The 14,389-nt window shown below is 49.6% G+C and overlaps 1 protein-coding gene and 1 long non-coding RNA gene across 3 annotated transcripts in view; one reads left to right on the forward strand and one right to left on the reverse strand.

Annotated features, from left to right (window-relative positions):
- The window catches only part of LOC120603679 (uncharacterized), a 314,182-nt gene that overhangs the window by 286,218 nt on the left and 13,575 nt on the right, over nucleotides 1–14,389 (forward strand). The window contains exons 5-8 of the long non-coding RNA XR_005653080.1: nucleotides 2,660–2,872; nucleotides 10,285–10,969; nucleotides 11,092–11,214; nucleotides 12,661–12,870. This is a non-coding gene — a long non-coding RNA (uncharacterized LOC120603679). The remainder of the gene's footprint in view (nucleotides 1–2,659; nucleotides 2,873–10,284; nucleotides 10,970–11,091; nucleotides 11,215–12,660; nucleotides 12,871–14,389) is intronic.
- PTPRT (protein tyrosine phosphatase receptor type T) overlaps nucleotides 1,009–14,389 on the reverse strand; it is a 937,324-nt gene continuing 923,943 nt past the window's right edge. For both annotated transcript variants that reach the window (XM_039864357.1, XM_039864356.1), the window contains 4 exons: nucleotides 6,897–7,022; nucleotides 5,869–6,032; nucleotides 2,717–2,852; nucleotides 1,009–1,963 (listed from right to left, as the gene is read on the reverse strand). In XM_039864357.1, the coding sequence (XP_039720291.1) occupies nucleotides 1,910–1,963; nucleotides 2,717–2,852; nucleotides 5,869–6,032; nucleotides 6,897–7,022 (480 nt within the window). In that variant the 3' untranslated portion in view covers nucleotides 1,009–1,909. The remainder of the gene's footprint in view (nucleotides 1,964–2,716; nucleotides 2,853–5,868; nucleotides 6,033–6,896; nucleotides 7,023–14,389) is intronic.

A 14,389-nucleotide genomic window follows, 5' to 3' on the forward strand; every position in this document is an offset into this window, starting at 1 on the left:
TATGCTCATTTGGCACTCGTATGCCGCACTGTGGTTCAGTTTCCCCAATATATAGTGAGCTCCTGAGGGAGAACAGGGTGCCTTATTGAATTCTGTGCTCTTCATGCCCTGTGTAGGGCTGGACTAGCCTCCAAGATGGAGCTTCTTCATTCCCAGGCCACCCTGAGACTGTCAGGTACTATGCCTAAGCACCTGCTAGAGACCTAGGCAGAGAGGGCGTCCCTGGCAGACCTCATAGCCTGAGGGCACAGGGGATTGTTTTCACTGGCTAAGAAATTAGATGAGACTAGCTTTCCTGGGGAGCCGGGAATAAGGTACTAAAATATATCTGAAATTCTGGGCTTCCCAGAAGAACTGGCATCAGAAAGAAAGAATTAAATTTTTCATTTGTGAAGTTCTCTGCTGAGAAGTGTTGGGCCTTATTTTCACTCCATAAAATAATCACTTGGCCGAGAAAGGGTGAAGGAGACAAGGAAAATAAGTCTCATTGCCATTATCTGCCCCTCTGGGGCCCAGAATTTCATCACTGAGGGCGATGCCTCGGTTTCCTCAGTCGTAACATGGAGATGACGAAAGGTTCACAGATCTCCCGTGGGGGTTCTAGGAGCACGTGAGATGGCACACGGCCTGCGCCGCGCCTGGCATACAGTAGATGCCTAGCAAGTGTTGGTCCCCTGCCATCGACTCAACTATACTTTGGGCAAGAGCCTATTTTCCCAGCCATGGGCCTCCTGGCCTATTTTAAACCAAAGCATAACCGGGTCCACAATAGCCTTTTTCAAGACGACAGCGAGGTTTCTCTAGGAGTTTGAATTTGGAGATCCAAGATTACACTCAATGCTGGTGCGCTATGTGTCCCAGAAACCAAAGGGACTGTCCTCAGACGAGCCCATCTCTCCCTTGCTCGATGTGCTGTCCCAGGGTGGGACCTTTTAAAGACATTCCCAGGAAAGATGATAGGCCAGAGAGTTTTTTCTTATAGCCACATATCCAAACTTCATTCCTTGCTTTTTTTTTTTTTTTTTGACATAAGAAACTAAGATTTTTACACCCTCCCCACCAAGAAAGTTTCTTTTAATATACACTTTGGAAAATAATTAAATCTTATCCTGCCACCCAAAGGACACAAGGTCAGCAAGAGCCCTGTCTCATGGTGGTGGCCCCCTTTCACAAAGACAAAGGGGAGCAGCCAGGTTCCCTACAGTTCCACCCCCTCCCACTGACCACAAAAAAGCAAAGAAAACCTTTATCGAAGATTGCTGTAGGCACAGCAGGCTGGCCAGTGAATGACAGAAGGTCAGGGCCCAGGCTCGGGGAGGGGTACAGAATGGTGGTGGGCCAAGCTCCATGCAGGTTAGGTGGCAGGGCGGGGGCCTCTGTTGTGGTCTCAGGGAGCATCCTCAGGTCACATGATCCAGGTGTCTGGTGCCAGAAGTCACTGAAGGAGACTGCAGCGGGTAGCAGAGCAGGGACCCCAAGAACCCAGTCATCTCCATGATGGCGTGGAGGAGGAGCAGATACATCCCCCCTCCCACTGGGAGGTGCTGCCGAGCCTGCGCTCCCAGCACCCACACAGTCGGCTTGCCATGAGGTTCACGCACTTGGAAGGAGCCAAAGTAAGAGGTCAGGGAACCGAGAAATCCAGGGCCTTGTTATGGGTACGTGGCCCGTGGCTGTGGCTGGTTGGGTGTGGAAGGGAAGCCTGGGCCTTTCAGAGCCGCATCCCCCACAACTATAGGAGACCCTCAGAAGGTGCAGAGCCCACCGCGACCACAGGACCACCAGGATTCTCCTTGGAGTTGGGCAGGGTGCCGCCTCGTAGCCCCTGAGCCCAGTCCCTGCCATCCACAGAAAAGGGGGCCTGGCTGCAGCCGCCTCTGGACTCCGGCAGGTTTCCTGTCCCATCGGGCTAAAAGGAGCTTAAATATTCCAGCGCCACCTCGTATACAAATTTATACTGTTCCTGAGAGGAGAGGCAGAGAGGGAGAAGGGGGGACAAGGGAGAGATAAAAAGGAACGGGAAAACGCGTTTAGTTTAGAGATACAGACTTAGGAGAAAGCTGTCTACATGATGTGAACAGTGAACTCAAAGTTATCCACGCAGATTCTGATTCAAGAGATCTGGAGGGGGGCCCAGGGTTCTGCATTTCCACCGAGCTCCCACGCGATACCAGTGCTGCTGGTCTGTGGACCAGATGTTGAGTAGGACCACACTTAGAGTAGGTTTAAAGACTTGTGTTAAAGTTCCTGGCGTATGGTCCATCTCCATCACCGCATCAGGTCTTATCGCTGGGGCTTTGCCTGCCCAGTCTCTTTCCTTCCCTTTCGCCACAGTGTCCTATGCCAATACTTTATACTGTAAAAGGCAATTAGAATAGGATTGGACCGAATTGAAAATGTAGTTCACACTCTACTAATCCAGAATCCCTTCCTCTAAGCCTGAATTGGTGGTACGTTCCTAAAGAATGGGCAGAAAGTAAAACAGAGTGGGGTGTACCGGGATTAATATTTGGACTGCTCTGTAGGAAAGAGAAGAGAGAGGCTGGGAGGGAAGGAAGCAGAGCAGGTAGCAGAGTGGGCAAAGGGTGTGGACTGCAGGTGCTCGGTAAGCACCCAGATGTTGAGTGTTTTTACTATTTGATGCTGTTTCTTTTTTCAGGCCAAGGGAATTAGAGTCACCTGCTGGCTATCGGAGAATAATTCTTGGGACACTCACCAGGGTCTCCACCATGTTGGACTTGTTGTTACGGAGCGTTTTCACGATGTGGAACACGTCAATGATATTTTGCTGCTGGATCATCTCACACACACTGCAGATGGCACAGAAGGTTCCACTGCGGCCTCCCCCGTTTCTAAACACAGAGTTGAAGAGGTAAGCCAGATTCCGGGGTACACCCCAGGTACCTGCTGATCCTAAAGCCACATCAGCAGTGATGAGGAGCGGGTGCCCTGGCAAACGCAAGGTAAGGCAATGGCAAAAGCCTTAGCCTGAGTCATGAGCTATAGTCTGAATTCCATGCATGCCATGAACCTGCTTTTGACCTTGGGTAAGTCACTTTCTGCGTCTGAGCCCCAAGTTTCCATTTACATAATAGGGGGGTTGGATTAGATGAGCTTTGAGAGTTTATTTAGCTTGATGTTTCTTTGGTTCTAGGAGCATGTTATCATCACCTGGCCGCTGAGCCAACCTTCCAGGCCACATGGTGTCTCTGTTCACGTGGCGCCTGCATCCTTGTCCAAAAGCTTTTGCTCTGGGTCCTCCTACACATCCAATGACACCAGTGGAGGTTGCATGTGATTTCCCTCCCAGTCCTTCGCATCCACAAAGGACAGCAGTACCAGAGACTTCTCTTTTAGCCTTGGGTCAGCCAGCCTAGGCCTTGTGGGCGGAGGCCGGGGTGGGTCTGAGATGCTATATCCTGAAGCAGTAAATCTCTATTTGTACACTCTGGTTTAAACAAGACCCTACGGATCTGGAGAGTAGAGGCAGAGGACTCTTGGTAGGGTCATCTCTTTGTCACTCCTTCTTTCTGATGCTCCATAAGTCACTTTTCATGGTAATACCCTTCAACGCTTTACGGAAAGTCCCTTTAGGAATCTGCCTGATTTGGAACTCCTGGGCGTGTTGCCAAGAGCAACTAATGATTTCATGTAATGGTCTGGGTCTAAAGAACATCTGGATGGAAACTAAGGCACTCAGTCCGTCTCTCAGATGTTATGTCTACAGGACATCCAATGACCAGATGTTTCAGGTACAGACAGTTGCTCTCCATTCACTGGCCAGCGCCTACATCTCCATATCTTTTTTGGTGTCTCTGGCCCCCACAAATGCCATAGTCCCTGCTGATAGAAGGACACCCCTGTACTTTCTTTAGTTCAAACTCCTGGTCATCTTGGCTAGGGGAGACTCAGATAAAAAAGTATTCCTGCAAAGGAACAGGCTGAAAACCAGGCACATGGGAAAGAGTAGGAAGGGACCCTCAGGAAGAAGTGTTCAGTATTTTCTGGAGCAAGAACAGGAGAGTCCAAGAAGAAGAGGTGAGTGGACACAGGCATTTCAGGGCTCAGTGGAGTGAGACCCCACTGGGATGGGTGTGGTTCTGTGCTACAGCTGGGGCTCCTTGAGTGTGTGGGAGGGAACTGGAGGGAGCAGGGGGTAGCTGGCAGGGAACCAGTTGCCAGTTTGTGGAATGTGGCAGAGCCAGCTTGGCTTGGCTGACGTCACCAACGTGACATGTAACAATTCACAGCATCTTCCTGGACTCCAGTCTGTGCTTTGTATCCTTTGGGAAGGGAGGATTGCTATAGATGGTGGCCCTTAAACTCTGTGTGTGTGTGTGTGTGTGTGTGTGCGCGCGCGCGCGCGCGTAACCTCCCTCTAAACTCTCTAATTTTTCTGACATGTGCGTGCACTATTTGAAAGAGTGGGAATGATAAGCTGGTTTTGGAAAAGCGGAACTCAATTTTGAATTTAGGAAGGTGTTATTAATGCCTCTACTGGCTCCACAAATCTTTACCCGGCAAAAAAGCAAGACCGTGTTTTAATCTTCCTTTAACACAACATTTTAAAAGAGGGAGGCCCTCTCCGTCACGTCTTCCCAAATCATTTTAACATTCTAAGAAGCAGACCGAATGACTGTGAATCAGATGTTCCACACCTAGCTGCTTTGGCTACCAATTTATTCTGGGTCCGAGATCTCTGCACAATCCTTCTTCGAGGTCACTTTATGCTCCTGTGGTAGACTCTGACACATACTCTTTGAAGTAATGACATTTAGAATATTTGCATATTTGCTGCCATGATCTTGCAAATCTGTATTTTGGTAAATAAATCGTATTTATTTTCTAAATATTTCAGAGCACTCAGAGGGTCTTATGAGCTAATCCAACATCCCCATTAGACAGATGAGGACACGGAGGCTTACAAAATTAAGTGATTTCTTTGATGATAGTTTGTCAGCCACAGTCCTCCAAGGGTTTGACCTCCACCCTGCAGATGACATCAGCGTCTGTTGGGACTGGTAACCCCTGTGCCCCAGCTATGCCCTTTCTAAGACAGGAGGTAAAGCCTCCAGTTCACCCCAATAATGGAAGTATAAACACAGCTGGACTTTGCCTACTGTGCCCTGGGGGAAAGCATTTCCAGGGGCCTTCACATCCACTGGTCAGCCTGTTGGGGCAGTGCATCCCCCTCAGGCTCTCCATGTCACTGGCTTCCTACTCTGCCCATAGCAATAGATGCCCCGACAGGCAGACATGGTGAGTCCCTTGCTTCGGTCAGAGGCGGTGTGGGTTAACGGACGTCACGTTAGCTTGGCTTAAAATCAAAGCTCCTCTCTTCCCTGCCTGATTCCTTTCTCTGTCTGTGGCTCTGTCTTCTCACATAATGTCTACCTCACAGATGGAACGAGGTGATTCATTTAAATCGTCTGGCATCAAGCTCACATAATCAATGCATTCCCCTTTCTTCTTTCTCTTCTTCAGGAAATAATAGAGTTGGATCTAGTCAGTGGAACCCACTTCATCCTGAGCTCTCATGTGACCGGCAGGACATATTATGCCTCCTGTTGGAGCGTGGGGCTTATACTCCCTCGCGGGAGCCCTGGGGAGCACACCCCCCACGTTTGTGGAAGGGCCACCGAGTTTCGCATCAGTAAATATATAGTGTTAGTTCAGGGCAACGAACTGGCTACCCCAATCTATTAAAGGACTGTAGCTCCTTGAATACACTCCCATTGGGCTTTAAGGGGTGTTGAGGTGTGGTACGGCCAGGCAAGCCTAGGACTGGTGTTTGTGGCCAGTGGCATCCTCAAGAATGCCCTATCACCCGCCACCCTGTGGCCCTGGGGACCCCTCCACAGTACTCACAGGCAGTGGACCACGGTGCGTCCCTCCCTCCCATCATACTGCTCCTGCCACTTCTCCAGCCGTCGGACCACTTTGAGCAGGGAGCGCTTGGAGGGGGGTGTGTCCCGGTAGGCGGGCCAGCCAATGTACTGGAGGTGCTGGACGATACGATACCCATCCTGTGGCTGAGAACAGAGAGGTGTTAGGGCTGTTCAGCGGGGAAGCTGGGGGGTGCCAGCCCTCCAAATGCCCTGGGGGCTGCCGCACTGTAGTGGAAGCCAGACTACATGGGATCCGAGCCATGTCATCATGGGGAGAGCCTTATTCCTCTCCACAGCTTTATGTACACTGATACTCCTGCCGTGAGCCCCCTGCCCCCTACCCTTGACCTGCAGAACACCCACTCCGTCTTCCAAACCCAGTTCAAATGTCCCTTTCTCCAGGGAAAGTCTGCGCTGACTCTACCAGGCGGAATTCATGTCCCTCCTTGGGGTTCATGTGCCAGGACACATCTCGTTTTTCCATTCGATAGCGGACTCTGAGGTCCGGGACGGAGTTCTGTTCATCCTGGGTCACCAGTAAAGGCCAGAGCCACTTTAATCAGCCACCATCTCATAGGTTACTCCCCCGCTCCCTCCCACCCAGTTCTCCTCCACCCAGCCAGTGAATTCCTCATGGAAGCAGCTAATTATGTTTCATTTTGGTGGTGTGCCCAGGGTCTAGCCCAAAGCTTACTGGATCCAATTAAAGGGCTGCATCGACTCATGCCAGAACACTGTGACACAGTGGGAAAGTGCTAATTTCTGAGAAGTTCTGTCTACACAGCAGCAAGTGTGTCAGGAAACAGGCAGATGGTGAGCTGGATGTTGCCCCATGCGTCTCTGTGTGTCAGAGCCATTGCCGGGCCTGGAGCTGGAATCAGCGGAGGCATCGCCCTCCCAAGGACGAGAGGAGATGATGGGGAGAGCACAGCGCAGACTCGGGGCCGGCGTGCCTCCATCTGTTTTGGGGAGGAGGGGCACGAGATGCCATGGCGGCCGCACGCTTACCCGGGCCATGTTACAGATGCGGAATATTCTGTGGATGATGTCCTCGTCGATGTCTGCGGAGACAAACTCCACTTGGATGGGCCCATAGCACCCAGAGGTCTTCTCGGGCCAGTACTGCATACAGAGCTGGGGCAAGGAAAGAGGTCACAAGAAGAGGCCAAGGACAGGGGATGTTGTTCTCACTTATCACGGAGCCTTTCCTGTTGTCTGCGGAACACACTGGCTAGAGAGGTAGAGTCTCAGGTAGGAAGTTAGACTCAGCTTCCTTGTTGGGGAGCAGCCACCCAATTTTTTCTGGCGGTGGGGGATGTTGACAAGGCAAAGTTCTGAACAGAGATACAGGCCTTAAAAATCTTTGCCAAGATGGTTTCACACCATTTGTTAGACTTGCTGGACCTCAGTTTCCTCATCTGTAAAATGGGGAGAATAATATTTACCTCGATCTGCCACTGTCACAATTAGATGGAACGCTCCAGGGGAAGGGCAAGTACAGTCTCTAGTCCCCTTTTCGCTAATGTGAATCGTGGCAAACTTCTCCATTCCAGGAAAACCTTCACAATGTTCGTTTCTCGATCAGATCGTGAGCAGTTTTAAAATATGTATCAGCTTTGGCATCAGACAGGCTTGGGTCCAAACCTAGGCTCTGCTGTTTCCTGGCTGTGTGACCCCGGCCTTAGTTTTCTCATGTGTAAAAGAGGGACAATTATGCTGACCTTGTACCAAAGGGTAATGTAATATGTGAGATCTTGCCTGTGGTCTTTCCTGGTTTTCTGGAATTAATTGGGAATTAGAACCTATAGCTGACAGCAGAGGCAACGGTTGACCTCAACCTAAGACAATGGTTCTTAGCCAGAGAGTTTCGTTTGTTTGTCACCCAGCGACATTTGGCAATGTCTGGAGAAATTTTTGATTGTCACACCTGGGGGTTGCTATGGGCATCTAGCGAGTAGAGGCCAGGATGCTGCTAAACATCCTCCAGCACAAAGCGCCCCCGCCTCCATCCTGAGTAATCCAGCCCCAAGTATCAATAGTACAGAGACTGAGAAACCCTGGGCTAAGATCACAAATTGTTCTTCAGGTTTATAGTATCATCAAGGAGGAGAGACAGATCCTTCATTCCTCTGTATCCACTGAGCCATTAGATGACTTTAGATGGAGAAGGAATATTGAGGGAGGTGGCAGGGGTCGTGGCTCAGAGACGGGCAGAGCATGCTTCCTCAAATTTCTGGCTCCCAAGGGGCACGGAGGTGCATACTGTCGAGGTGTTCAGGCCCCATAATTGGGACATAGTGAAGAGCTAAGATTGGGGATGCAAGCATGTCAGGGATCACCCCAGCATGGACAAGCCATGGGGTTGCACAGAGGATGGAGCTGACATTCACGAAGACCCACCGAGGCTCCTGAGAGCAGCTTGGGATTTGCATCTGTCATCAGTGGGGTCTGCCGCATTCTACACTGAGCTGGCAGACGAGGAGTTAGATTGTCTGAGGTGCCCCACGGAAATCTGGTGGGTGGCCATCTCAGCTGCCGCAAATGCAGGATTTTCATGAAAACGATTGAGGTCCCCTTGTTGACAGCCAGCTCACCCTGGACAGTTACATGCCAAACATCTTTTATTCTGCCTTTCCTCCAGAGCTAGAACCAGAATAGAAGAGCCAGGAGGAGAGAGGATGTAGGAAAGAGAAAAGCACATATCTCCCACCTTCTTGGCTGTGGAACCCAAATTCCGGCTTAGGGATAACATTGCTTACACTGTGGCCCACAGGTCAAACCTGGCTGGCTCTGATTTTGTAAGTACGGTTTATTTTTGAAATGCAGCTGTCCTTATTCATTTATGTACTGTCCGTGGCTGCTTTCAAGCTACAATGGCAGAGCTGAGTAGTTGCGACAGGGACCACATAGCCTGCGAAACCTAAGATATTTCTTATCTGGTCCTTCACAGAGAAACTTTGCCAACTTTCAGCTTGTTGAGAGGATAAAGAAGATAATGCACGTGAACAAAGTCCCTAGCACAGTGCCAGGAATGGAACAAGCACCCATTAAATCCCAGCGATTCATAGTACTATTGAACCTATCAGTGCTCAACAAAAGTAACAATATTTTAATAGCTGACATATAAAGTCGATTCTTCTTCCTACCACCTGTCTTAAATAGCAAAGATGTGCAAGGTTAAGTGTCATACTGCAGTGGTGCTTGCTTTCCCAGCACCTCCATTGGGGGTTAATTGAGCATGTTAACGTGTGTGTGTGTGCGTGTGTGTGGTCGGGGGCTGGTCACAGGGGCCTCTGTGGCTGGACAATCATCTGCTGAGTTGTGCAGTAATGACGAATCCAGAATTTGAGCTTCATTTCTCTTTGCCATTGCCTCTTCTACCCTGTCCCCTTTCCAATAATGAGGCTCTGGGACAGGTAAGTCTATGCTTGGCCTGAGAAATTCATCAAAACTGCCCATTAAAAAAAAAAAATTCCTCGCCTTTATCACCTGCATTGAATTTAGCCTTGCCAGAGGTTGGCTGTGACTGTGGCATGAGGTACATGGGTCTGAGGCATCAGAGAACAATCTATTACCCCTAATATTTTTAGTCTGGAGAATGATTTGTCTCTTTTAATAAAATTTCCAGACCAATTTCTCAAGCTAATAGGTTCTACTGTGCCTCAAACGAGACTCCTATACTTGGGATACTTCTCCACATTCGATTTTCCAGGTCACTCTCTCATAATGCCCGGAGGGCTGGGGAAGTTGCTGGGTCCTTCTAATCTTGAATCGGAGCCATCCTTTCACACCCATTCCCTGATTCGTGAGATTGCATCAGCAGTGGCCTGGGTGACACTCAGCCGGGTGATGGGTGGGCAGATGTGTTCTAGCTGTCAAGGGGCATCAGGGTCTCCTCACAGCCCAGGATGTCGTGCATATTCTAGCCATAGGGAACAGGAGAAGGAAGGGGGACGCCAAGTGTTCTGTTCCCAGTGACCCCGTGGGGCTCGGAAATGCTTCTCACCAACAAGAAATGTCCTCTACGGTTTAGCTCAAGGCCGTCCTGGTGTCCAAGTGCTGGGGTTGTGCCTCAAAGGGCACCGCCATTTTGGCTCTGTAGACGGTGTAGCAAAAGGTCTTGGGGCTCCCTCTTGAAGAGCCCTGGATTCAAATCCCAGCACTGTCACTTTCTAGCTGAGTGACTTGGCCAAGTCTTTTAGCTTCTCCGAGTTATGAGTGGCTGTGAACTTTAATGTGTCTACGTAGCACAGGGATCTCTAACTAGTGAGAACTCAGTAAAAGTGAGCTGTAATTAATAGGCAATGGGGGAGGGGAGGGTCCCCCAAACAAGATGGATAAAGGGAAGTTGTTTGTTTCCCTCCACTTAATAGCTCTTATGAACATTTCTCTTTAGGATAATACCCAAAGGACTGCTCTTGTGAAAATTCCTGATCGGCCAGCTTGAGGAGCTGTCGGGGTACAGTGCCGTGCATGGGAAAGGAGCGAGACCCGTAGGTTGTCTGTGGGAGAGACCTGGGAGATGGGAGCGGGGGTTGGCAGTGGAGTGGAACCAGTGAAAGGGGTCAGAGGTGAATCACCGTGCCATGTGACCCCCTTCCCCACTTCCCAAATGTTCGGTAAATTTATCATAACTTGTACAGTGCTCAGTGTGCATGGCATGGAACTGAGCTTGGCTCCCTGGGTGACACAGAAATGGAGCAGAGACCACATATGTGGTCTGAGGGGCCAGACCATGAACACATGAACATCAGCAGTTTAAAGAAATCCCAGGGATGGGGGTTTATGGTTTCTTAAGACCCTGGAAACGGGGAGTTCACGGGAGCCCACGCAACTCTCTAAAACCATGAGGAACCAGCCGACCTGTGGCCACACGTCATTCAGTGTAACTTTGGTTATTTTCTTCCTTAGATGGAAAACTTTCAAAAACGGCTGTCTCCAAGAATCGATTTGAATCCTATAGCCTGGAGCCCAGGCCAACAGCCCTTTCCCACTTCACATCCTAGTACCGTCCCTTCTCAAGCGACAGTCTGGGGAGGGGTGCCCAGCCCATCACCACCCGAAGGGCTTTGCCACTGCAGGTAGACACACGCAGTGCTGATGACCACACCTGGGAGGAAGCTGGTCCAGTTGCTGCTGCTGATTTAGAAAATAGCCATGCTTCTTCTAGAAAAGCTGAGCAGTTTTTGTTATTTATTGTCAGAATGAGTTAAACCAACCAAAAGTCGTGAAGTCTGTGTGGACAGCCCTGGAACAGCTGCCGTACATTATTCCACCGAGTGATCGCCACAGCTATTTGGGCCATGAAAAGCTGTCCTTTGAGGGTGTAAGTTCACACGTGAGATGTAACAAACACAAAGGTAGCTCCACTGTTAAACATCTTTTTTTTTTTTGCTGATAGAATCAGAAAGCTTGTTAGTCGCTGGAATAAACATGTGCTGATGAGTTGAATGAAAACTAGCATATGGCCTACTTTGGAAGTAAACAATGTAAAAGCATATTTCGGTGCACCTTAGTTATGCCTTTTGCTAATTAAATGATACTTTGATAAAGTGGAAAAGCCAAGCAATATCACAATGTCAGAAATTAAGGACACTACTTATCAGGGTCCCTCTGATCCATGGGTGGGTGGTGGGAGGGACCAATCCCAGGCCACCCAAAGATGAAGTAAATTAGTATTTTTAAGGGAAAAATATAAAAGAGTCACCCGAATGAGTTTTAAATTTCAGATCAGTGATTATAAAATTTCTCTAAACAGATTCTATAAAGAGCCCAAAACATATAAATGGCTTTACGACTGTGGCCAGTGAAGAGAGATAGATGGTGAGTGAAGCCGTGGGTGCAGAGCAAGGGACAGAGGAGGAAAGGCACGCAGACTGTCATCAAACACATTCGCACATCTCTCTCTCATCTAGTCTCTCCGTAGAGGTGAATCATGCAATCTCCATGAAGTGGGACACTTCCTTCTGACAGCCACATCACAGTTCCTTTCCAGGAAGGAAGGGTGGGAGTTTAGGAGAATATCTACAGAGGCAGGTAGGGTGGGTGGGAGGCAAAAGCTTAGGGCAGGTTTTAGAAAGAGGCATTAAAGAGACAGCTGAATTATGCAACTTAAGGAAGGAATGATTTTGGGGAAGGGATGAAGGCTGAGAAAAGAGGAGTGAGAGAAAAGGTAGAGAGAGGAAGAAAGTGGTTTGGGCATCAGGGTGGGCGGATGTGCTGTTGCCCTCCAGTGGTGAGGAGGCCGGGTGGGGTTTAGGAACGGGGATGTGTGATGCTCGGTGTACGGTCACAGGCATTTCTGGAATATGATGCCCGTGCTGCCTCCTAGTAAAGCCTGAGTTGGACCTCGGAAGCGAATATGAAAGCAGGGAAAAGTGGACTTTTCCCACAGGATTGGGAATAGGAAAGAGCCAATTTTATTTAAATGTTCAAAGATAGAGTGAACTTGGCTGGCATCATGGTTACACGAATTTAATAGATGATAACGTGAGACTTGGGCAAGTTAAGACACTGGCTTAAGGCAACAGAGCAAGTACATGGCAAGGCTAGAACCTGAGCTCAGATCTCGCGGCCCCAGACTTCTTAGTCTACTGTCACCTCTACTACAGCAGTGAAGGCAGAGACAGAAGGACAGCCCCTTGCAAAGTCAGACCTGAGGCTTGTAGAGACGCAGACAAGGGATTCTGTGTACTTTGCTAGCACGTTAGGCTGTGTTTTCACAAGCCGAGATACAAAATAGGGATATCAGTGCTTACTATTTGCCCTGCAGGCACGATGACAGGAAAAGACATCTCTGAAATATATCACCCCTGCTCTTCTCCTGGGAGGATGACAAGCTTGCCTCTCTCACTTCCAGAAGCTCCGTGGGAATGCATCTCTCGTGGCCCTGCCCTCATCCATCTTTCCATGGTGGGAGTCTCAGAACTGGGTGACTCAGCTTTAAAACTAAGGAACAGTCCTTCCTGCTCCGGATACCCAGGTACTAGCAAGTCTGTTTATTAGGCACTGGACTCTGGAACTCCTGTCGTGTAAATGGCAGCAGAAGTCTTTACCCTCCCTGGCAGGGGGCCCCTGGCCTGAGTCAGTGATGGGCCATGAGACTTCGGACAGGTCCCTCCCCCTGGGTCTCAGTCTCCTGGCCTCCACTCCCCCTGGAGTCACATCAGCGGTTTCCCGCTTGGGAAACCGCTGATGTGACTCCAGGGAGAGTGGCCCTGAGTCACATCAGCGGTTTCCCAAGCGGGGTCCTTAAAGATGGCCGGAGAAGCCATGAGCTGTCTCTAAAGTCTTGAAGAACCCGTGGGGGCTGTTGTCCCGGAGTGGGGGATGGCGACTGTGGCTTTGGGCTAGAATCAGAGCATCTCATCGTATTAGCTCTGCACATGGCCTGCAGAGCAGAAGTTCATCGGAGCAGTTATATTTATGGAAGAAACGCAAGAAAACAAATTATCAATTGGTAAATACAGTTTGGGAAGTAAAAGCTTTCAAAATAGCAGGTCCATGGAGGGAAGATGGGAAAATATTGAAGGTGTTTGGAGAACACTTTAATTTTTGCTTTCGTTGTCACATGACCTTCCACTGACTGATCCTCCTCACTCCTCTAATGAGGACCCTAAGATTGGGCCCACCTGGATAACCCAGGACAATCTACACATCTCAAGATCCTTAACTTCATCACATCTGCAGAGTCCCTTCTACCATGTAAGATAATACATCCACGGGTTTAGGGCTTAGGATGTGGACATCTTTGTGGGGGGCGTGATTCTGCCCACCGTGTAGCCCACAGCTAGCACAGGAGAATCTCCTGAGCTCTCCAGACAATATAATGGGGGCGGCATGGCCAGGAAGAGAGCTTCTTCCTGTTGTATCCTCCCCATGGACTGTGGCCTAACCATAGAGCCCACAGAGATGAAAGAGGTTCTTTCTGGTGCACTCCTCAGAAACCCCAGTGCCACTTGCCAGATGGTGTGGTTCTAGAATTTTGCCCCACTAATCTGGCTAGAGGCCTTTGGAATCCAGCAGAGCTAGAAAAATCTCCAAGGCCGAATGTAGTTGCTTTGAGAGTCTTTATCTTGAGCTCCCACTGCTCATAATTATCATTGGACAGCAGCCACTGTGGAGAATGGAAGAGTATCTGTGGCTGGGGATGGCTGACTGGATGAAGTAGTACAGGATTCTGTGCACAGGCAGACGGTCTAGCCAGCAGTGCAAGAAAATAAAGCACTCTGAGATCTCTCATCCACTCTTCAACTTTATTTTGCTGCAATTTATAGGAAGCCTGGCCACAACTGCCAGCATGAGCCATCACAGTCCCCAGTCAAATCTCAGGATGTGACCTTGGTCCTCTCGGGAGCAATCTAAGGAGTTTAGGACCTAAAGTTGAACTGTCTGTGTGGTTGGGCTGGCTGAAACTATGGGCTGGCTGCCTTGGCATGGGCACACTGGCAGACAAATTCTGATGCCACTTCAAAGAACCGCCCCTCCAGGTGCCAAGGGCG

Source organism: Pteropus medius, unplaced genomic scaffold (genome assembly GCF_902729225.1).
Source record: "Pteropus medius unplaced genomic scaffold, Ma_sr-lr_union100, whole genome shotgun sequence".
Taxonomy (NCBI): Eukaryota; Metazoa; Chordata; class Mammalia; order Chiroptera; family Pteropodidae; genus Pteropus; species Pteropus medius.